At 44.2% G+C, this 24,869-nt stretch overlaps 1 protein-coding gene across 1 annotated transcript; it reads right to left on the reverse strand.

The window, feature by feature from the left end:
- Positions 1-1,288: 1,288 nt before the first annotated feature.
- Dhc16F (Dynein heavy chain at 16F) lies at positions 1,289-24,530 on the reverse strand. Its single transcript, XM_013323787.1, has 66 exons — positions 24,301-24,530; positions 23,783-23,867; positions 23,443-23,530; positions 22,818-23,034; positions 22,365-22,506; positions 21,665-21,904; positions 21,318-21,535; positions 21,033-21,216; positions 20,339-20,910; positions 20,030-20,262; positions 19,740-19,888; positions 19,392-19,520; positions 19,191-19,297; positions 18,632-18,782; positions 18,207-18,416; positions 17,918-18,130; positions 17,444-17,590; positions 17,084-17,260; positions 16,726-16,980; positions 16,451-16,597; positions 16,063-16,316; positions 15,762-15,880; positions 15,374-15,547; positions 15,123-15,282; positions 14,877-15,022; positions 14,620-14,771; positions 14,304-14,496; positions 13,952-14,091; positions 13,527-13,868; positions 13,235-13,462; positions 12,905-13,125; positions 12,179-12,390; positions 11,824-11,936; positions 11,525-11,667; positions 11,225-11,417; positions 10,921-11,144; positions 10,527-10,782; positions 10,264-10,454; positions 9,929-10,101; positions 9,603-9,786; positions 9,300-9,465; positions 9,040-9,201; positions 8,730-8,906; positions 8,433-8,629; positions 8,166-8,328; positions 7,922-8,004; positions 7,606-7,843; positions 7,286-7,446; positions 7,002-7,143; positions 6,726-6,911; positions 6,344-6,516; positions 6,034-6,214; positions 5,655-5,834; positions 5,331-5,567; positions 5,080-5,226; positions 4,618-4,808; positions 4,333-4,534; positions 3,979-4,219; positions 3,706-3,906; positions 3,347-3,588; positions 3,133-3,264; positions 2,877-3,032; positions 2,648-2,800; positions 2,339-2,533; positions 2,087-2,207; positions 1,289-1,816 (listed from the first exon to the last, which is right to left on the reverse strand). Exons 1-66 carry the CDS (start codon positions 24,390-24,392, stop codon positions 1,587-1,589), a joined length of 12,231 nt encoding a protein of 4,076 aa, XP_013179241.1. The 5' UTR covers positions 24,393-24,530; the 3' UTR covers positions 1,289-1,586.
- Positions 24,531-24,869: the final 339 nt, after the last annotated feature.

Raw genomic sequence — 24,869 nt, forward strand, 5'->3', positions numbered from 1 at the left:
TTTTCATATTTTCTTTATTTTTTAATTTGTAGACTGTTTACCAAACCCGTGAGGGATATCAGTTCAAATATTTGTAATGAATGTGTGTGGACGCAATTATTCGGAAAGAGACGAGCTGAAGATAAATTGTTATAAAGTAAATGTTGCGCTTTCATGTATTCAAGTAAAATAGAACTTTGTTAGCGGCAGAGATTATACCAAAAAATATCGACTTGCTATTCAGCGGAATGTCTCTTTTCGATATCAATTATTATTATAATGAAATGTACCAAATTCAACTTCTTTCATTAATACATTTGTCTGTCGTTTTCATTGCCTTTGTGTATATTATTTTAACACGCATTCAAAGAGAGAAAGTTGTAACAATTTCTAAATTAGTTTAATGATAATAGTCGTATTAAAAGAAATTATTAAAATTAATAATTTGTTAGTGTGTTTGTGTCGAGTGCGCGTCCTCGTGAGATGTAACTGTAGAATTACATTGCGGTGACTCTTGTTTGATATATGCTGTTGTCTCTGTTTTTATCAAAGGGAATGAAAGAGATGTCAATATGTGTCAAAACAAATGTCAGTGCAGTGGAGTTGTGCGTAAAGCCCTCATTCGCACGGGTGCTTTTTTAACGCTGCGTTACAAATCTGTTTTAGAGACTCGCGCGAACGATTTAAAATCAGTCGTTTCGTTCGGCCAGAGCTCGTAATGCAATACTGCGCGATAAAAGCGTCGCGTCATAAAAGCGATGCCGTATGAAGAAATATATAGAAATGCATTTGTTATAGTGGAATGCATTTTAATGCGCGATAGAATAGCGTCCGTACAAATGGAGGCTAAGTGTGTGTGGAGTGTTGTCAACATGTCAGCTCCACGCGATGTCCCTCTGTATAACATAAACATGGTCCTGATTGTTTATATTGTGTTTATTTTGTAATGGAAGTAAATGAATGTTTATGGTTTGCGATTGTGTGTTGCGTGTGCGAGGCAGGCCGGGTGTCGCGCACTGTTTGTCTCTGCTGTGATATCCATTGCGGGCGCGACACGGACAGCTCAACACTGAACTAATAGCTACCCCACGCGCTCTACAACATTTAGAGGGGACAGTTTACAACAAATAATGATAGAAAAGATTGTAGATATTGGTATTTTTATGGAAGAAATGTTTTACATATAAGAAAATCTTTAGAGAAATAAACTCATTTGTAAAACTTAACATTGAGGTAAACATTCAAAAATTTTCATATTGCAGTTACGTATGAATTAATGAAAATGAAGGTTGAATAAAACTAATTTTACGTATTTTTGGGTTTTATTTAAACATTTGAATTCCTGACGCTGCGACAATGTTACGAGTACAACTCAATGTAACCACATTGTTACATGTCCTGGAAGGTAGCTGCTATAGTTTTATTGATATTAGGTATATGGATGTATATATTTAAATTAATCTTCTAATAAAATGCTTCTCTCGTAACGCTTTATACACCACAGTTATAGTCTACAAAACAATATTCATAACAATAAAATAGAGTAACAAAATAAAATATTCTACAATAAAATGATCTAGAACAAAATGTAATCATCTCAAAAGTATTCAGTCCGAGAGTTGTGTGAGCAGTGCGGTGCCGCGCAGGATCCAGAAGTCCGAGGGATGATCTGCCGGCAGCAATATAGCGATGACAAAGTTTGTGCTGTGTCCAGTAGTGGCGAGCACGCCCGCGCGCGCCGCCGTGCGGTACAGCGGCGCCTCGTACCGACCGCCAGCCGGCGGCGCGCCCACGCGACAGCTCACCCGCACTGCCGGCAGCCACGACCATGTCTGACCTGCACACCCACATGGTATGGTAATATTGCGTCAACCTACCTTATTAAAAGAAATGTTGTTGTAAAACATCAACTGGATGTATTCGAGTTTGTCGAATGAACTAAAACACATGCATATATGCCTATCCGAAGAGTTTTCTTCGATTTATTTTGATTTTAATGCCACCTTGTGACTGAAAATGCAAACACAAAAATGAAATAAAAGTAGTGAGTAGTAAAGACTGTATAGTCAAGGTTAAATAAGCTGGTAAAGTGATTATGGATGTGTACCTGGCAGAGCGTCTGCGAGGCAGGCGTTGGGCACGTCCCAGCGACCTGCTTCGATGTACAGGCCGTGGATGATGATGCCCTCGTCTGGCGCCTCCAGCCCTCCGTACACATCCACTTGCTCCTGCACAACGTAAACGTACTTTGCAATCAATATTGACTTGTGTCACGTGCTTAAATAGGTATATATATGCAGTTTCTATAACGGTGATCACTTTTTCTCTTTTCCAAAAATACGTAAACAGTTACGCAAACCTTAGGGTGCTTGTTAAAAGTGTAAATATCGTCTTGATATATGAAGACAGAGGTGGGGTGGAAGTCGAAGGCAAGCACGTCAATAGGCAGGCGGTTGCGGCGCGCGTGAGTCTGCAGCGCCCCCGTCAGTAGGCCTTGAGGGAAGAACAGCCCCGGCAGCCAGCTGCTCTCGCCACGCCCCTTGCGCCACCACGCCTGCACCACATTTATAAGATTAATGAAGGTCAAGCACATTGAGCCACTCCCTACATCGAGAAATATCTAGAATCTAATAAATATTTGAATGTTCGATAGGAAACTGTAACTTACCTCTATAAAATCAACGCGCAGTGCGAGGTCGTGCAGCCAGCTGCCGAGCGACTTGAGTGAGTTGTAAGCGCGGGCGTGCCACATGGCGGGCACGCGTCCGTTAGCCAGCGCGTTAAACACCTCTTCCAGCGCCTCAGACATAACCACCACGCCCTACGCACATGACACGCTGTCATTCAGATAACATTCATCAGGTATGTCGAGTCATTATTTTAGTAGTATTTTGTACCTGCACAGCGCGCTGCAGCTCGCGCAGACTGGAGTGCAGCAGAGCTAGCAGCGTGTCGTACTGCTTGCGCTCGTGGTGCAGCACCGTGGCCAGTGATAGCGGCTGCCCGCGCTCGTCCACCGCGAACACTGACTCGTGCGTTACCGACGTGTCCACCTTACAGCAATAGTATATATTACTTATACGCTAGTCAAAGAGAGGCGCAGTATTGTTTTATGAAGGCTTTAACATTAGGTGTGCAGTTAGACAAGAGCACCTTGTGGGGCACGGAGGCGCGCGTGGACTCACAGATGCGCCAGACGAGGCGCTCGGGCGGCTCCCCGCCCGCGCCCCCCGCTCGCGGCTGCACCTCCGCTATCGTCTGCAGCAGCGCGGTCGTCTCTTGCCGCTACAAAACATAGTTTGTGACAGTATTAAAGCTTCAGATGAACAGCAGTGTAAATCGTAATTGGTCGTAGCTTGGTACTGACCTCGTATGTGATATTGGCGTTATCGTGTAAGCCGAAAAGGCCGGGAGGCTCGTTGTCAGGAAGGCCGTCAATGTAGCGCTGGGCGTCTACAAGCAGCGGGACGCGCGGGCAGGCGTAGCGGCCGCATGGCGAGTACGAGTGCTCGGGGTTGAGTGCGGCACGCGACACCACGCGCCGCAGCGCCGCTGCCAGACACCGCTGGTCCCACATGTCCGTCACACGACCGCCATACGTTATCTCACCTGCACGTGTTTACACCACACCGACTTCTACTTATCTTCCAGAAATAAACCATAGCATTGGTTACCATTTGATATTGTTAAAGATGATGACAAATACAGGATAACCGATGTACTAACTGGTGATATACTCGAGCGCGTCCCAAGGTATCTCCCCGCCGGCGCAGAACATCTGCAGCGTGAGAATGGCGCACTCGCGGTCGCTGTCGCTAAACTCGTACGAGATGTTCCAGCCGAGTGGACCGAACTTCTTGCGCTCCTGCACCAGGGCGTGGAAGATGCAGATGCCGAATACCAACGTGCGCCAGTCCTGCTCCAATACTGAAAATAATATTTACACTAGAAGGTAGAAAAAAAAAACAAATGAATCACTATCAACATATTATCTCTCACCATGATTCTCGTAGAAATCTGCATCCATTTCAATTAGTGCTCTTTTTACATTGGCTTTTAGACCTTTAGGTGGTTCGTTGGTAACTTTAACTGAGTTCTGTAGCACAGAAACTGGGAATTTGGGAGTTGGCATAGAACTTAGATATAAACGAAACTCTTCATGGATCGGAGCCTGGTCGCTGGTAAAACTTTCTACAATCATCTCCAGATTTCTCATCCAGGATGCTGCCAAGTGACAATTCTGTGGATTTTATTAAACGAAAATGCTTTAGAAGCAGAAACCAAAGTTATTTTAATAAATTGGTTACAATTCCACGTGAGAAAATTAAAATGGTAGTACACAATATATCTCACCTGCAAAAATACCCAATCTCCTTTCGGCTTGGCATCGCTGATCATCTTTTCAGCAACCGGCCCCTGGCCCTGTCCCAGAGAAATGAAGTTAACGCGGTCGCGCATGCCCTTGTCCGTGGCGAACTTCTGGAACGCGCCAAAAGGATCTGAACCTGTGCTAAGCACAAACACCAAGGGTGTTGTAGAGTTCGTATCAGCATATCTGAAAGTAACAACAATTAACACTAAGAATATTTATTTCTGGCAGTTGTAGATCGTGAAATCGATTTGTCTTCCATGACTTACAGTGTCGGCAACTGCACTGGCGGAGATTCGATGAAGGCGGGACCCAGCGAAAGAGACACGTACTGCGAGCTCGCAAACACAAGCTTCTCTTCGCGCAAGCATTTGAGCAGCATCAGTTTTTCAAACGGCGATAGCCGATTGTCCCAGTCCACCGTCGGCTTGCTCGTGTTCGTCTTGTCAACATGAATCTCCTGTTTTATATTTCAAGCATTTTGAATAATTTAGATACAGTTTGTATATTCGTTTTTTTTTAAATATTTTATATCATAAATTTAAGACTATATGTAATTATAGAAATAAGGATGTATATTTTAAATTGCTTATACATTTTTGTTGAATAAAATCTAAGAGTTTGTAGTGTATTGTTAACAAGTTCAAGATGGTAACAAGACAGCAGTCGTACCTTCATTATTTTACGTTAAAGTTAGATGTAGGGATTCTGTGTAAAATGAGGAGTCTTACAACAAAATATTCTCCAACATTGAGTGGGATGCGCTTGAGACAGTCGTCAGGGAGGCCAACAAAGGCAGCCTCGTGCTCGTGCAGGAAATTCACCGCCGCCCATGTCTGCTCGGATATCGCTTCCGTCGCAGGCTTCTTTGGCATTCCCTATGAACCAAACAAATATACCGTAAAATTGGTAATTTTTTTGACATAAAAAAGTAAAATCACCGGTTGTAATGTTGTGGTTATTCAAAAATGTGTGTACTGACGCCGGCGGGCGCACCCGCGCCGTGCATTAGGTAGTGCCAGTAGGAGTGCGGTAGCGCGCCTGAGTGCAGCTGCACGGCGGCGGTCAGCAGTATGGAGAGTGCGAGCCGGTGCCTCGCGAACAAGGCGCGAGACACCGCACGCTGTGTCGCCAGTGTGGCGCTGTCCACAAGCGCAGCCACGCGCGTCTCTACTGTGTCGCCCTCCTTTGCCGGCTCCTCCACCACGCGCTTGAATATCTGCAGTAAATTTATGTTATTACCATACTTGTTTATTTCAATCACAATCACTCCATTTTCCCAAATTGACTTTCGTCGGTTGCTCACTTGTGTAAAGTACGACAGGGAAAACTGGTACATGGGGTCGAGGTCCGCAAGCTGTGCAATAGCGAAGTAGAGCAATGCGCCGCGCGCTGCCACCTCCCGGTACCGCTCGCGCGCCGTGCCTATGCTACGCTCAGTAATCTCCGCTTCGGCCAAACGCGCCGAGATAATTTCAGACGTTTCCTGTAGAAAAACATCATATTATACATTTTTAAGGGTTCCGTACCTCATAGGAAAAAAACAGAATCCTTATAAGATCATTTGTCTGTCTGTCAAGACCCTTTTTTGTATAACTAAAAGTTACGGGTGCTTTCAATATGTAGTGTAGGGTGCAATGGTTAAACTGAAGAGCAGACATAGACGCTGCGCCGTGCGGTGTTACCTTGCTCTCGTTGAGCGTCTCGATGAGGACCTCATCGTCGAGGATGTTCCCTGTGGAAGCGTGAAGCAGGTGCAGGATGCGCTCCTCGATGTCGAGCAGTGAGGCGCGATCCGCGGCGATGCGCTGCGTCAACTGCGTACGCTGCAGCTCCAATTCGGGACGCTCCAGGCTCACTACCTCACTTTACAACATATATTTATTATATTACTTACTTTATAATGATGTGTGATTTAAGACGATATGAGTATTATTATAGGTTTGAAGATTTTTATTTAATAAATTTTTAAGAAAGACAAATTGTTGTAATTACGCGAGCAGTTGTTCCTCCAGTCCAGAGAGCGTGACGGTGAAGTTAACCAACGTGACTTGGATGCAAATCTCGGGCAGATAGTGCGGGTTGCCAAGCTTCGTGGTCAAGTAGAGCCGAAAGTGCGGGTCGTATTCTATGTCGCTGTCGCCGAGGTGGATTAGCAGACGACCACCCTGATATTAAACTCTTTTATATTGGTACACTCTCACTTATTTGCAAAACTAATGATGTTCAATTCTGTTGGTGTTTGGTGGTAGTTGCGGTCATACTACTGCCAGAATGAAAACCTAAATATGAAGCCTATAGTAGTTTAGTTAGTGATGTTCATGTTAGAATTTGTATTTCTTTCAATTGACGTGTGTCGTAGGTGTGCTGGTAATACCTGCATGAAAGTTTGTTTAAGCAAGAGCGGTGTGAGTGCAGCGTCCAGTTCCTCGCCTACGTCCTCCAGCAGCAGCGGCCAGCCAAGCCGCACGCAGCTCTCCATTATCCGCAGCAGATTCGGTGCCGTCGGCTTGGCCACGTGTAGACCGTTCTCTCGTTCCATGTTCTTTATCCACCGGTTCGCCTGTAAATCGCACATCGACAAACAATGTCTCTGTGTGTGAAAGTGGCGCTCCGCACGGAGGTAGTTAAACACGAGTATGTGGAGATCAACCTGTTGCTGAGGGTCTATGGCGAGTGGTCGACGGCCGGCACTCACGACCAAAGTAGCGTTTTCAGCAGAGCCGGCGTCTCGCGGCAACCCCTGCGATTGCCACGCCAGCCGCGCCCCCGGCCCCGCCGCCGTTCCCACCAGGCTATAACATAAACAGTATGCATCAGTATTGTCTTGTTTAACTCGATAATATACGTGAAATCATGTACTGTATGTCCATACGATTAGGGAGAACGACAAACGTACTTATATATAATTTAGTTAAAGTAAAAATACAGACTTACTCGAAAGTGGGAGACGCGGGTATCTGGAGTTCTGCACAGTGCGCCACCCACTTGTGCTCGAGTTCTCGGCGGTAGTGCGCGGGGAAGGCGCCAAAGTACGCGATGCACCCGGCCGCCACCAGCACGTTGCCCGTCGCGTCAATTAGCTGCAACGACGCCTCCTGGAATCCACCAGAGAAAAGTTAAATGTTAGTTTCGGCTAATTTGGGAATGCTTGATAATTTTAGGGCGCTGAGCAAAGTGCTAAGACCTTAAATTTATAGATAAACAAAATTCCTAATGCAGCTACAGGTACCGCTTGGAGACTTAGGATAGATAACCTTGACGCTATTCTCCCAGCGTGTCTGTTCATCGGCTAACGCCTGCGTGAGGCTACCAGCGCGTGCCAGACGGGCGGCGGCCAGCTGCACATCCGCCTGCAGCCGGTCTCGCTCCTCCTCTACAACCTGCAGCTCGCGCTGCATGGCCGCCAGCTGCGCCTCCACGGCCTCTACTTGCTTCTGTTTGGCGCGTAACTCCGCCATTACGCTGCGCAGGATACCCGCCGCCTCCTTGTGCCTGCAACCGACACACAATCTTCGTGTAAGTGACTGAATGAAAATTATGAAATACAAAATATTAAAATGTTTCACTGACTTGAGGATCTTGGGCTCCACGACTCGAAACACCTTGGCATACATGTCGATGGCCTGCACCCACAGCACCATGGAGCGACACACCTACGCAAAACAAAACTGCAATTCACTTCTACATCGAGACACGCCCATCCGAGTACAAAGTACTTACGTTATTTAGAGTTATTTATCTAGATGTAAGTAATTATTTCACGGATATATTAGGCATCCTGGATATCAGTGGGTTAACAAATATAATAAGTTACCTTGGAGACTTTGACGACGGTATCGGGATTAAAATCTTTGTGCGTGAGATAAGTCTTGATCTTTTTAAGGGTGGCGTCGGGGATGTGGTCTTTATCGTACTCTTGCAGGTTTCGGATAAAGTTCACATCGGCCAGAAGTTTCTTAGTCGAATCCCAATCGGGTCTGCAAATTATTTTCTTGTATCATTCGGTAGACCTTTGGTTCGGTCAAATAAGCTCAGATTTTCTTATTTTTTAAAATGAAAAAAACGTGTAAGGTAAACTGACTTTGCTCCTAACAGAATGCACACGGGCTCCATGACGAAGCGCACGAGCGTTGGAGGCTTCTGAAAGGCTTTAAGTTCATTGATATCGGCTTTATTCAGCGCCTTGAGTGCATCTTGCGCAGCCTCCATGGCGGGCATGGCTAGGGCCAGGTCGGCCTTCGCCTCGTCCGCAATCTGCCTAACCTCGTCTGCTTTCATCTGTCGAGGTAGAAAGCGATGTGTAACATGAACGTGTTGTATTTGTTTAAAATTTTGTAGCAAGAAACCAAATCGAGTCGAGAAAGTCCATAAACCCCACCTTGGCGTTAGCCTCGTCTATGAGTAAGGCGCTCCGCACGAGGTCAGCAGCACGCCGCTCATTCTGTAGCCGCGCCGCAAGCGCTGAGCCCTCCGCCGCCTTGCGCGCCAGCAGCGGCTCCATCTCCCGTACGGCACGCTCCATCGCACCCACAGACTCGTACGCGCTATACAGCTTCTATAACATACAAATGTGTAATTATCCATACTATTATATATCCACACTGAAATGTGATATACACATTTGTACACGTCACGCTCACAATGAAAAGCAAACTATAATATATAGGCCAACGAGTTCAACAACATACCTCGAGGCCGCAGGAGACGCGGTCGCGGCCAGAGATGATCTCCTGCCGTTTGGCATCCAGCAGCGAGAGGTAGAGCTGAAGCAGGTCGAGGTAACTGCTGGGCGTCGAGTAGAAGTGTCGCCGCAGCTCCGTAAATAGGCGCTCTGACATCACGTCCACGTCCTGACACAAAATAACACAGGTATACATATGTTATCAATTCATAATTAGCTGTCGTAAAGATTTAATGTTACACAAGGTAAAAGTTTAACTACATGTACCTGATGCATAGAGACGCAGACTGTGGATACGTCATTGATGAGCTTGGCGTCGGCCAGCGGTGCCAGCGACTGGCGCGCCACCGAGTGCAGCGCCCCCGGTGGCCACTTGGTCAGCCAATCAATAGTACAGCAATTCACCAGGGAGGGGAACATACGACAGCGCCGTCTGAATACACCACACACCACCACATTATAATATCAAATGAGTGAGCAAACAATTTTTTTTCTATTAACATACGAAGCAAGCCCAGAGATCTACAAAGGTTACACTCTCACGGGACAATGTTACGGTAATGTAATTACCTGAAACCTTCGCCGACGGGGCTCATGCAAATGCAGAGATGCAGCTTGGCGCGTACGCGGTTGATGAAGAACCGATAGAGGGCGTCGCGGTCGGAGAGGTTGACCCCAGCCTTTGCAGCATCTTGTCCGCATCCCGACTGCATCTGCTCGTACGCGTCGCCTTCCAGCAAGTTATTTACTTCGCCTGTGAAAAACAACATACCAACTTATTACTTAACCGTTAATGATCGGTCGAATGAATGAGTACCACTGAAACATCAAATACTTTCGTAACAATGGAAGTTCAACCACCATTACCACAGACAGAATTTTACAGATTGATGTACCCGTATTAAGCATATTGTTGACATCTTCGAGAAAGTCGTCACGAGAGAGCTGCGAGTCGGTGCAAAGAAAGACGGTCTCTCGTAGCGCCACACCCGCGCTCATGTACATCTTCACCAGGTCCTCGTGGAACTCGGGCACGTCATAATTCCGCTTAAGCTCCATGCCCATGCACCTGCCTCGGAAACCATTCCATCAGTATAGAGTCCATACGACCTTGTCCCTGTTTCATTCTTTTTCGATTTTATTAACATAATACAAAATGTAAGGCAGTGTATAAATCGCTGCTTTTTTTTTATAAAGATGTAGTAGGTGTGCAGTTTGACCGTGTTATTACCGGCAGTCGTTAAGATGGGCGGCAAGCGCGGCGACGCTGCGCCGACCCGAGCCCGCAGGCCCCACCAGCAGCGCGTGCCCACGCTCGGCACGCAGCACGCGAGCAACGCGCGTCACGTGCTCTGCCATCTCACTGAACACAACCAGCCGCATCTCCGTGCGTGCACTAGCGTTGTACTCGTCCAGGTATTCCTGGATACATCGTGACATTTTACGATATATAATAATTTTTTATAAGTATTATACTCTGAGAATATAGCTAACCTTGAGCACTGCCATGAGTTTTTCCATGTCTGGAAGTTCCCGGTACACCCTCATTTCTTTTGGCAATGAGGGATTTATGAAATCTCCAAATAACAGCATTGGCGGCTCTTCAATAAGCTCTCCTTCCGGCAATTCCAACACCGGTTCCTTGAAGTTCTTCTCGCAAACATCACACATTAGCCTATAGAAGAATGTCTTGTCTTCTACGCAAATAAGCCGGTCATGGAAGACTCGCAAACATTCATGATAGAATAGCCTAAAAAAAAATAACACAGTTTTGATATTTTTTATCTTCTAAACAGATACTGATGCAATTCAAAGACGATATGAATGTGAGTTATCTTTTCATGGTGTAGCTGGACATAACGAAATCTATTAAAGTAAATGCAGATACCGTAGCATTTCCCGTGGGACGCGTACGTACGCCGCCCGAGCTTGCAGCGCGCCCTGCACGCACTTGGAGAGATCTCGCAGATTGAAGACATAATGGGCGCGTGCAGGCGTCGGCAACAGCTGCGCGCACACGCGCCCGTATACCTCCACCGCCGCGCGCACCAAGTTGTCCCCCAGAGAGGACACCTCAGTCACAAAGTCCTCCATGTGCCCGCCCAAGATCGACTATAACCAATACAATTAAAGTGATTTTACCAATATCGTGTACTTTTCTCAAAAGAAGTCAAAGAATGGTGAATGTTTACTTTAAATATAGTAATCATCGCGGTAGAGTCCGGTGCGGCGACGTGCAGCATGGCGAGGTGCCTCACGAAGCGCGCGGTGAGTGGGTTGCGGCCGCCGCCGGGCGGGGCGCACGCCGCCACCACTACCACGTCGATGATCTCCTTCCAGTACAATTTGTCGCGGTCGTGCCACCCACCGAAATCCAGGAACTGCCTGCAAATATAAACAGACAATATAATAATATATTTCTCAATTCAGTTTGATTAAGGTAGCATTGTGCGTATACAGATTCATTCACCAGGCGTGTTGTAATAGTTTACCTGAGCAGTTCGATGGTGGGCTGTGCACCGTATATGTCGAGACGTGGCATGTTGACATCGTCCACGAACACAACTATGCGGCGGCCGAGAGGCGCGCCCAGCGCACGTCGAGGTCGTTTTTCCAGTCGCTGTTCTATCGCCTCCTACCATCATTAGAGTCATAATTATATATTGGATACCAGAGCAACTCTGTATTTGAAATAAAGTAATTTAATATCGCTATAAATGTTTTCATTAATTAATTTCTTCAATTGTAAATAGATTTAAGTTAAGTATAAGTTACAGCAATATGTTCTTGCCTGTGTTTTCTTGCTGCTGGTCTGTGCAGAGAAGTTGAGTGTGATAGGTATGAAAGAGTCTGTCGTTTGCATCTTGTTTAACACTTGCAGGATGATGCAGGTTTTGCCGACTCCTGGACACGATAAAAATCGTAGCATAATCGGCTCTGCAGTCAAACTAAGTTATTGTCATCGTCCATAGAAATTAAGAAAAAATCCTTTGCGCAAGCCGTTTGTTCTAAAATATTTCTTAACAATGTTTTTAGTACATAAGTACAGACTAAAAATAAAGTTTTATGCAATTATAATAAACATTTAACAAGGACCTTGGAAAAAGGAAGGCCTTGTAAAGATAGAGATCCCGGTATGTTTATACCCGTGTCTCCAGTGAAAATGGTGGGCCTGTTTGCGGCGAGCCAACGACGTAGCAAGTGGCCGTAGCGCGCCGTGTCTGTGGTAGGCACCAGGGTCTCGAAGAACGGCCGGTCGGGATCATAGGTGAAAGGTGGCGTAGACTCGGACCAGGGCCGAGCGCGCCGCAGTTTCGTATCCACATACACCTCGAACAGGTTCATGCCAGACGGCAGGCTGACAAATGTCATTGGAAATGTTACGAACAATTTTCTTTAACTACTAACTGGTGTTATTTTTGTACTTTCTACAATGCTTTTAATAAAAACTACATTTTTTAAACAAATTATTCCGTATTCCTCTGAACTTTGTTGATGTTGATCATACGCTTGGTCTGTCTAAATTATTTTAAGCGCTCTAAAAGCAAAATTCGCAGCACTTTGACCAAATTAATTGAATTTTACTTCAGCGTCGATATTGGAAGCTCGATACTATTAGCTCGGTAAAGGTCGGACCCTAACTTTGTTAATAAAATGTAACCGTAAACTAGTTACAGGCCTTTTGGTCATGTCAAAGGATAATAGTATTAAATATGAAAAGTCTTTTAACGAACACCGGTGATTTTTGAGTGCCTTTTAGTGTGGTTCTAACATTTCCTTTTTACTCCATTTGCATTTAATGAAAATGTTAACTTAATGTAATGTTGTTGCATCAAAGTAAGGTGACGCACATAATAAAATAGAATACGCACAACTCTCCCTCCTCGAAGGTTTCGAACTGTCTCTTGATGAACTCATCGAAGGGTCGTCGGAAGGACTCAAGCAGGTTGCCGCCAGCGGCCCAGGCGTAGCAGAACTGGTAGCACAGAGCTAGGTAGCTGCGCGCCGCTGATTTGTCCGGGAACCTCTCGCCTGGCTCGGCCAACAGGCTGCCCAATAGACTACACAGGGCCGCCACCTTGCTAGCATCCACCTACACACACCAAAATATGCACTCTAAACTTTTTTCTATTCAGGAAAGCCTCGTTGTATGACGATTATGTACACTGTCAACAACATTTATAACAAAGTAGAGTATGTACCTGTTTTATCCCGACTGTGCACTTATGTGAGACATAATCGAGTCCATCGGGCAGCATCAGAAACATTTGATAGAGGAAGTCAGGGTGATCGCCGGTGAGCAGGCCTTGAGCTGCGGCGCCCGCGATCCAAGAGCGCGCGTACGGCAACACGCCCATCTCGCGTGGGTCCACATACACCATGCCGCAGCGCGATACCGTCGCCGGAGACGCCTGCGCCAGGTCCCCCACCTACACATTTCACATTAATTTCTTGCAAAAATGAATAATAGAATCATGATATGCGCGCACTAACCTCAAAAAGCATGTGCACGTGAGGTGTAAGCTTAATGCGCTCGGAATTGGCGAGGCAGAGCATTTTGTTGTCGTCGAGCACGGTGTTCATGTTTTCGATCCAAACGGCATCGACGGGGCCGTCGCAGATGATCCACTGGTGGTCGGGGGCGGTGCACTGTACAGCAATGCGCAGACTGAGCGGCAGTACGCCGTCGTGCCACTCCAGCGTCTGCAGGTTCACCTCGCCGTACAGCTCGCCGATGCTCAAGCTTTTGGGGTTCATCGTGTACATATGCACCGGCTTGTTCTGGGGGCCTTCCACCTCCTCCTCGTACAGCCGAGCGTACGTCGCTCCCAGTATCTACGTACCGAATATTGGACAGTTACTTGCCTACGACAAACGCCATACTATAATATAACACGATGACCCTTTATTATACTCACGTGTAGAACGACAGTCTTGCCACCGCCGGTAGGTCCAACCAGCATCACTCCCCAGCGCACGATCATCGTTTCGTGCAACTGGATGACCTTACGGATCTGGCAAGCTTCCACTTGCAAGTTGCGCTCCAGCAAGCAGTACTCTAAACACCAGTTGTTATAATAAATGTAGATCAAGATTTCGCAAACACATATACATTAGAATTTAGAAAAAACTACACCGCACTGTTAAAGTATTCGCATCAAAAAAATGGAAAAAAAATACGATAAAGTTACGTATCGTGAAGTGTATAAAATAAAATTAAAAGTGCAAGTTTTGACGATCACTTAAAACGGGCGAGCAAGTGGAACTTACTGATTGCCTCCTCCATGACACCGTAGTCGCGCACGGGCAGCTCGAGGCCCGGGAACAGGTCGGAGAGGATGCCCGCAAACAGCAGCGCGTCTGCCGCCAGGAACTTGGGCAAGTTGCTGTCGTTGAGCGCACACAGCAATGTTAGGTCCTCCACTTGATCAGGGTTTGCACGCTTTAGAGCGCCTGCCATCACCTGATACGAAAAAAAACTGTTTTACGATAGGAAGACAGTAAGAAGTTTTTTATTAATATGCATATAACATAAAAAAATAAAATAGAAAAAAAAATTAATTCAAGAAAATAACGACATTCTAACCAGCACACTCTTGACCGCCCTCATGCCGAAATCGTAGTGGTCCTGCTTGGAGAGCTGCTCGCTGGACAACTTGTACATCTGCACCATCTTGCGCGCCAGAACTTTGGAGGACTCAAAGCCCTCGGAATACAAGATCACTTCCGCGATCAGTGCTGTTACATACAACAATTAGATTTAACTACCAAATATTTTTTTTGTATCAATCCATCATACTATACCAAATAGAGCATAGCAATAACAGTAGGTAGTGAGCGTACCATAGTCGGGGACCATCATTGAGATTGGTCGGAAGAGCGCCTTCAAGTTGTCTGGCAGCTCAGTGCGGCCCGCGTAGCCCGGGTTCATGGTGATGAAGGCAGCACACGTGCGCACCAACTTTATCTCTCGACCCTCGAACATGAATCTATTAAATTAAAACCATTGTAATCACATCAACAAAACATCTGATCTTAGCTGAGAAGTATCGATAAGTGTGTTGCTGGATAAAAGACAATGTTTTGGACCTGGAGAGTCTTGCAATCTTCGCGTTGCGGATGGTGATGAGCTGTTGGGCGATAACGGACAACACCTCGATGTCAATACGATTGAACTCGTCAAAACAACACCATGCGCCGGACGTCGCCAGTCCAGAGAAGAACCGGCCCATCATTTTGTAATCGAGACCTGAATACGATACGTAGTTATACTACAACCTTCAAGAAATGTATTGAACCTAAGTAGATGATTAAAAGTCTTGTTCACAAATAATTTGTACCTTCAGAGCAATTAAATACGACGCATTGCACAGCGACGGCTTTGGCCAGATCCTTAGTGGTCTCTGTCTTGCCGGTCCCCGCTGGTCCGGCGGGCGCTCCACCCAGGTCCAGTTGAAGCGCTCCCATAAGACACAGGTAGCAGCGGTCCGTTAATGGAGTTATCACCAACACACCTGATTATACGTTTCTCTTATTATTCACATTATTTTAAAGCACATTTTCCTTTTCTATTTCTAGAAAACCATAATTGTACAAAAGCTAATAGTCATTTCGTGTTCAAGACATTTCAAAGGAAAAATTAAATAAAAACATTATAAAAAAATGAAAATATTAACTATTTCTGCTTAGTTGGGAAAGTTTCGTAGTAAAAATGAGTTGCGATATCACCTCCAGCGCCCAAGTACTCGTGGCCGTAGATGTACATAGCACTAGACATGCGCGCCACGCAGTTATCCAGATCCTCTTCCCAATAGTAGCGGATCATCTTCAGCCACTCGAAGTCCGTGCTGCAAATAGAAACGGAGATGCATTATATTACTATACGTATTAAGACGTTTAAGTAAAGAACCATGGAAACTTTACGTCTGATGTAAGTATTTTTTCAAAAATTACTGTTTGCACAAAAGTTGTTGAGCCAAAAAAGTGAGACTTAAGAGAGATAACAAAATAAATGCTATTTGTTACTGACTCCTTCTGCACACGCTTCTCGACCATATTGGAGACGGAGTCACGAGCGTGCACGTCGACGGTGATGAGTGCGCAGAGCACGCGACGGAAGAGCGCGCCGAGTGGCTGGCGCGTGAGGGCGGCGAGCGCGTTCAAGTCACCCACGCTGCGCCTTTCGAACTCAGCAAGTCCTGTCGTCACGTCCTCGCCCTCGGCGCTGCTCAGCACCTCGTGGATGCCTCGCGCCCACATGATCTGCGACACGGTCAGCACCACCTGCAACAGAATATACATTACAGGTAAACCCAGGGCGAAAGGGTACACCCCCCCCCCGCTTGTTTCGTAAAAAACAGGAAAAAACTAAAATAAAATACTAAAATTAAAAAAAAAATACTAAAATGTAATTTGACCTGGTTTGGATGCAGGGCGGACCATTGAGGTCGGGGGCGCGTCTCGTAGTCGCGCAGAGCATATTTCATGCAGCGCTTCACGGAGGCGAACATGGCCGCCTCGACTTTGCCCAGCCACTCCTCCACATTGCCGCGCGCCTTCAAACCCTGTACACACAGTGCCTTGAGGATTTTCGAAGCCAAACAGAGCAATTAGTAGGATGTGTAAAATAAATAGTTTACAGGTAATTGGGACTATTTTTAAGTTAGTTGATAAGAATAGGATTTGATATGACCTTGCCCAGGTTGACGCGCTCGCTCTCGGGCGAGAGCATGGCAATGATATCAGTGGTGAGGTCCTCGGGGCGAGCAGTGAGAGCCAGGGCGGCCTGCAGGCGGTCGCGCGAGCGCGGTGACATCTCGCGCTCCACCAGTGTGCCATCCTCTGCCACCTCCATCTCGCTCTCCGGCAGCTTCACGCCGAACTCCAGTTTGGCGATCGCGTCAAAGCACTTGCGCAAGTGCGGCTGTACCGCATGCGGGTTGCGAGTCTGCAACAAACACGTTTGCTCAAAAATACTTGCAAATATTTAATTTATAAAATAATTGTAAAGTTGTGTCAAGAGGCCAATGTAAGAAAGACGGTGAGCTTACCTGCGCCAAGATCTCAAGCAGTTCGTCGTTAGAAAGGAAAAAGAAGCGTGGGAAGGCAACACGCTTGGTCTCGAGGTACGCCTCCAGGCACTTCATGATCTGGTCCAGCATCTCGTTGTTACGAACCAGCTCCTCGTACAATTTTGGTTGAGTCGCCGCCGGCAACGCCAGCGGTACCTGCAGCAACACAACATATTCACTTACACATTTTCAAGCAGAACCCACAAATTATACATGAACGAAGTTTATGTGAACAAGTGCGTCATGCAACATCTAACTTATTGTTACATTAGACTTAAGGCATGTAAAAATCTCAATATACTTGGATGATATTAAAAAAAATCATTATAGATTATCTACCTTAGCGACTTTACGCATATTATCCTTCCAAGACTTGTCGACGATGGTAAAGAGCCGAGTTTCATTTGGCAGCTGTCGTTGGATGTCGGGTGCGCTGAAGATCGCCTCCAAATACATCCACGTCTGCTGGCATTGCTGCCACTCCTCCTGCTCGTACAGAACGCTCATTACATACATACTTTTAGTTAAGTCACGATATAGAGACCTGGTCTAGGAAGGCAAAAGTAAGAGAAGAATGGAAGGATTTGGAAGAGGCCTTTGTCCACATGGGACAAACGGATATAAACCTAAATACTAACTTAACATAAACTTTAAATAATATAATGTAATGTAATGTAATGAAAAATATCTGAATAAAGGCTTATTATTATTATTATTATTATAGAGATGTCTGAGACACCTAACACCCAAACGAAATTCGTGTCAAGACAAAAGTAGTATCGATAAATTAAACTCTGTTAATAGTGTACTAACAAGTGTTTTGCCGAAAAGCTCGAGGTTTCGCTGCCACTCTTCGACTCGGCTCTTAAGTGGGCCGCAGCTGCGCGAGCTGAGAATGGTGTTAACGTTGACACAGCTCTCGTCCAGCGCCGCCTGAATCTCCTCCAGTCCGCCCAGCATGAACACGTCTCGCGAGTCCTTGTGTGGCAACACCGGGAATTCCAATGCCGCCCATGTCTCTTCCACCTGCACACAGCAGCACACGTACATCACAAAAGGAAAGACCTCGGCCTAGTATTCATTGAAATCTTATCTAACGTACCTTCTTGAGCAGAGCCTCAAGGCCGGCCTCTGAGTTAGCCTGAGCTGCGATCTCCATGAGCTCCTCGGCGTGCTGGAAGGCGCCGAGCTGCTCGAGGTCGGCGAGCGTGATCGGCGCACCGGGCACGAAGCGAGTGTGCAACACCTCCTCCACGCGCACCCAGTGCCGGGCCTTCAGTGCTGGACTACGCAGGTACGAGATCACCGGCAGCTGCACACGAAACATACAGTCAGACGTTGCACATGCAAAAGTGACTCCTGGTTTTGTGTTTGACGGGAAAGCATGGAGAAATGTATATAGTTTCAATCCACTTTGACGGGGGAACAGGGAAAAAACATAAATAGGAAATTTTGTATTTTGTTTTAAATATAAGCGGAAATAATTTTTTTCTATTAAGATGGTATAGTATCCAGATAAAGTTCTACCTTATCCTTCATAACGTCAATAGAATGTTTGCATCTTGGCACAATCTTGTTTGGTGGCAATGCTTTGTCCATCTGGTTAAACTGCTTGCCATAATTGACGGCGGCATTCTGTATATCGTCTACATCCAGGGTGTGGAAGGGCGCTTCGTACCTGTGTATCAAGTCGCGCAGCAGTGAGACAAGTTACCACTAGAAAAAGTTTATATATTTTAAAGGTATCATTATTAAGTAAAAGATTTTATGTTTTATTTTATCTTTTATAAAAAATGAAATCAAAAAGAGTTTTTGCTGAAAATTTGTTTTATAAATAGCTAATATATTAATATATCAATATTATAAATGCGAAAGTAACTCTGTCTGTCTGTCTGTAATGAAAATGCTACCTAAAGACAAAATTGCACGCGGACGAAGTCGCGGGCACAGCTAGTAGCTAATATAGCAACTTTTGCAAACTTTGTATGATGTATAGTTTGTCCGATTTATGTAACTAAAAGATAGTATATTAGAATTTTTTTGTCTCAAATAAGTCCAGGGCGGGATATTATTTTGAAACACTAACCAACTGTGATAATGTTCATCCCACTCCTTGGAAGATTTCCACAACATTTGTCTTAATTTCACATCATTGATCGCCTCATCCAACTGGTCGAGTCGTGATGGCGGAATCTGAACACGACATTATTATTATAATTTTTACACGCCGGTCTTAAATACAGCAAAATGATTATTTCATAATTTTAACATCAAGCATGTCACTCACTTTAAATATTTTCTGCCAGTCATGAATCTGCTTGTCTCTGGCGAAGCATGCCATAAGCTTAGCCATGAGGTCGTCCAATACCTCCAAAACCTTGGCCATGTCAGAACTGTCGTCGTAGAGCCAAGGTTGCTACAAACAGTGATAAATTAACATATAACTTTACCGAAGGTAGTTGTGGAATACTATCAGATGTAGTCAAAGTACAATATAACTGTAGAAAATATAAAAAACGGAACTATATAAAATTTAAAGAATAATTAACCGTTTCACTAAAATTAGTTAATTGATCGATAAAGTGATGTAATGATTTATTTATTTATTTATTTATTATAAAGTTGATATACTTACCGCGACCTGTGCGTGCAACGTGTTGACCTCTTCCATAAGTTGCATCAGGTCGCGGCCCACCTGTGAAGCGAACTGTCCTGCCAGCTTGCCACGGGTCTCCAGCCGCGCGTCCACGCTGGTCCGCAGCGTGCCCAACGCCACGCTCAGACCTATACAAATGAGCAATTATCTTTTATTTTATCACAAGTAGTTTTTCTTTTCGCTTGTATTTTTACAGTTTAATATTGCAACATTCTTGGAGCTTCAAATTCATTAAAGATTCTTAGAAGTTCACCAAAAAATTATGTTACCCAAGTAGTCGGTCATATCTTCAGGCGAAACTGGAATATTGAATTCTCCCATAAAGTCGTACAACTCGCGCAGGTACTCCAACCGCTCCTCTAGGTACGCGACGCGGCTCTCCAGGCCATCCAGCAGGCTGTTGAATTCCACAAGCTCGGCCGCCGTCTCCGGTTCCCGACTGATGTCCTCGCCGATGGATTCGATGCCCTCCAAGATCTCGTCAATACAAGCACGACCCACGCTGAACAAAAGATCACAATGTGTAATACAAAGCTAAGTTAGCACTATTTCAATAAATAGTCTGAAGGCGAGCTCACTCAGGAGTGGTGTTCAAAACGACATCGAACAGTCGCCTGGGCTGCGGCCTGAAGAGCTCCTGGAACGGGCTGAGGTTCAGGAAGATGATGCCGAGTGGCTGGTAGCTGACCACGTCCTCGATCGTCTCCATTTGCTTCACCAGTTTGTCGCAGAGCAATTTGAATACATTGACGTCTCTTTCGTCCCTGATTACGTTCAAGTCCATTTCATGCGCGGCTTTAAATTCCACCATAAACGTTTTCATTCTGTTTAAAAATACATCTACCACCTCGTAAGCTTCTTTGATAGCGTTAGGAATATATAAAATATCTTCTAGCATTTTCTTATCTTGATTCATAAGGAAGTAAAGATTAGGTGACACTCCTGCCGACCATTCGACTTGTTTGCCCATGATGGTGGGCTGCACGAACATCTGCAGGTCGTCGTCGTTGAGAAAGTTGTGGAACGTCCGTACGACCTCATCCCAGTACTCTGTTACCTTGCTGATATATTCGGAAATTATCTTCTCGCTGGGATTCAACTCTACCTCGCCGCTGGGCAGCACGTATGCGTCCACTTGAAATAGAGCCCACTGTGCCATGAATTTTCAAATTATTTTAGATACTATATAGAGAGCGCTAAGATAAAATTAAGCTTGTAAATAGAACGGTCTAAGAAGGAAATATCATGTTTTAGAATTAGAATACCACGTACCTTGCATATTTCAACTGGCCTAGGCACTACCTCCAGCACGGTATCGACATCAAGTGAGGTGAGCAGGTCATGTGAGGGCGTGAACGAGGCGTGTGTACGCAGCAAATTTGCCATGTGCGCGTTGGAGCGATTCGTCAGCCCGTGGAGCATATAGTTCGTCATGTAGTCGATCAGCTTGATGAAGCTATAGAACAACTTTCATGTTATCAAGTGATTTTAAATTCAGCCAATAAGAAGAACTAACTACTTATAGTTTATGACAGAGTTGAGTGGTAGATAAATTACCAAGCGAGTCGTTCGCAGTACTTCCTCTTGTTGGCCTTCTGTGTGTAGGACATGCCGCCGACGGGCCGGCCGCGCACTATGGCGGGCGGTGGCACCTCGTGATCGTCGACGGTGAAGCCGCGCAGGCGCAGTGCTTCGTGTCCCGCCACCGTCACCGCCTCGTGCGCCACCGATCTAAACTCCGTTATGCGCCGGCGCACCATCTCCAAACGCATCATCTGACAACAAAGATTTCATTGACTACCAGATATTCACTACTTTTATTTTAATTTTTGTGGGTAATTTACAGACTTTACTGTCGAGTCTTCAAAGTTGGTAATTTGTATCTAATTCTGAGTGCGGTTTACCTGTGCCTCATTGAAGTAGAAGAAAGGCGTATCCATGTGTCGTGTTGTGTCAGCGAGCGATACCTCCAGCATCCGACAGCACAGAGCCTGCACCGTCAGTAACGCACGCGCCAGCGGCGGTGTAAGGATGAACAGCTGGCGGGAGAGCATGTTCCTCAGCCGACTGTACTTGCGGAACCGAACCGATTTGTGCCATACGTACAATGCTTTCCAATATCGGTACACTTTGAAGAATGTTATCTGCATCGAAACGAATATTATTAACCTGTCTGCTCGTATCCCACTCTATGAGGAGTGGACGCACCAGTCTTCGTTTTCTAAGTCGAACTAACATTCATTTCAGTAATAAATTCAAACCTTATTTACCATGAGTTTCTGAGACTAAAATCTCCGTTTAAAATATTTATCTCTGATATTTCGCAGATAATGACTGGGATGACGATATATTTTAAACAGAGATTTTAGTGTCGAAACCAACGATTTTTGCAATATCAGACAGAACTTTATTTCCAAATATAAAAACAGAGAGATGGATTTTGATGTACCTGCCCACCTGAATAGAAATATATTACTATTTTCAAATATTCAAGAAGTAAAGGAAGAAGATGAGGAAATGGTTCATATTATGCTACGTGCTATCGTTTCGTCAATGGAATCTGACAAGATTGTAGCAGAATCTTTACATATATCGTTCGCTCACTTCATGTAGCTGCACGAAGACGGTGTACTCTTGTTCCCAGTCATTGAGCTTTGTGAACACCATCTCGCTGGTGTAGTGCGTCACACCGCACGGACTTATTGTGAAGTAATTCTTCCTATCCAGCTCTTCATACTTAACAACTCTGTTACAAGAACATTATGTTAGTTGCCTAAAAACCAATTTGCTAACTTACAATGTAACAAAAGTCGGTTAAAATACTGTCACATAATATATAAATAAATTAATAATAAAAAAATACACGCGTGCTACCTAATCAAAGTAATATTTTCTCGACTTTACGGTACATTCTAAAAGTAAATTATACACTTTTATTTACACCCGAAATCAAAGTGCATGAATGGGTTGATGTATATGAATATGTGAGAGGCGAGAGGTATACCAGAAACAATAAAGAATCTAGTCTTCTAGCGTCAATTGTCTTTATAAACTTACTTTAGATAATATGGCGTAAAGTATACATTCTGTGGATGCACAGCATATATCATGTACAGGAAGCCGCACTGGGGGTTTGAGCGCACGTGATCTATCACCTCCTTCTGCGAGGCCACCTGGGGCTTCAGCTTGAGAGGGTCTGCGGTTGGTTCCTCTTTTCTTTCATCGTCCATACTGCTTCTCGACTCTCGTATCTTTATTGCTTTCTTTTTCTTGACTGAACAACATTGGTATTGATTCAGTTAGAAAAGTATTTTAAAAATAATAGTATTATATTATTTACCAATAGAAAGCATTTATTAGCGTTTAATATAGATAAGTTATATTTTTCTACTCATGTCAAGGTAAGCAGACTTATTTGTTTTGAATAAATAGACTAACTCCTGAAATCATTATTCGATCTCGAAATATTATTGATTATCCGCGATTTTCATTCATTTGGTACAAATTTTACAGATTGAATATAGTTTCTGTAAACAATATTACGATATATAAACGATATTTAGAAGGCGTTTTGTGTATTTTTTTGTGCAGCCCCAAAATAATTAAAATAATTTTAGACTTGATCTTAATCTTCGAATAATGATTTCAGGCTGGAGAGGTAATGGCATAATTTGCAACGCACCTTCCTCATGCTTTATTGGTTCTAATTGTATTTTAGTGCTTCTTCTCTCCCTCATATATCTATCTTCTTGCGCTGCGGCGAAGCCAGTCTACGGAAATTGTAATTGGAAATTTTATTTCTTACGTTTGGATGGACGTATGGATGTTTGAAACAATGTCACTTTAGAGCATCGGAATGGGTCTGGATGAAATTTGAAGTGATAGATTGCACAACAACAGTTAGTATATTTGTGTACTTTGGCGGATTAAACTATAAAACTACAATTTTGTGTATCTGTGAGATGTTCAGATATATGTATGTTTAGGTATAAATATATAGTAATATATCTGTCCCTGTTTACCAATGGTTCAGGTTCCTTTTCGACAAACTCAATCTTTTCCAATAATTTTCTGTGCGGCAAATGGAACGGTATATCCCGCGGTTTCCTATAAAAATAATTTAACAAAATTCAACGTATCTTAATTTGAGCTATGTTAAAGATACTTACGAAAAATGCAATAATCGCCCTGCGTCTAAATATTTAGTCTAAGTCTAGTCTAGTCTAGTCTTATATCGAAGGAAAATTTGTTGACTAATACCAATTCTTCTTTTTGGGATGGTTGGCAACAAAGCTCGTTAGATCGTTAATTAAAGAGGGGCGTTAATAGGCGTTGAGGCAGAGGGGGTGAAAGGTCGGAAAGGGATACTATTATATCTATCCCCCTTTTATCCGTAGGAAAAATCTGTACCTGGAAACCTGTGCCGTAATATTTTCGCGCCAATTTTAAGGGCTTAACTAATATTTATCGTAGCGTAAACGCTGATATATTAACAAAGCTTTTTTGTTTGGCAAAAATAAAATAATTGTAGAAATAATACCTAGAATAAGTCGTAGGCACTTGGCGAACATTTCTCTGAATCGTTTCTATCGCTGGTAATGTCATGGTAGAGCGGCGTCTGGTATCGTTCATCTTTGACCGGTTTTCACAATATTCTTGAAATTACTAGAATATCTTATATAATATACTTAAATTATTGACTCTGCTTTTGGTAAATAATATATAACAAATATACCATAATATTAAGTAAATAAATATCCATTGTGACAGTTTAAAAATTCAAGGAAATATCAAGAAATTATCCTAGGCAACCAACGTTTTCAATCAAAAAGAACTTTTTTAAATTTGAGATAGGAAGAACGACTGAGCTCTGTAATAATAAAAATCGGTGAGAAGATCGGAAGTGACATAATTTTTATCACAGTTACTAAATAACTTAGCAATTTTAGGAACTTCCTAATAAGTTAATTTGATGCAGAGTAGCTGGATGCTGTCTATGCAAATTATTATATAAAAAAAAACTGAAATTAAAAGACCCAGAGCCTTAGTGCTGCTTATTTGGTACTACTATTGTTATGCAAGTAACTGAAGAAAAGTGGGAAATAGCAT

Source organism: Papilio xuthus, unplaced genomic scaffold (genome assembly GCF_000836235.2).
Source record: "Papilio xuthus unplaced genomic scaffold, Pxut_1.1 DF825017.1, whole genome shotgun sequence".
In the NCBI taxonomy this organism is placed as follows: domain Eukaryota; kingdom Metazoa; phylum Arthropoda; class Insecta; order Lepidoptera; family Papilionidae; genus Papilio; species Papilio xuthus.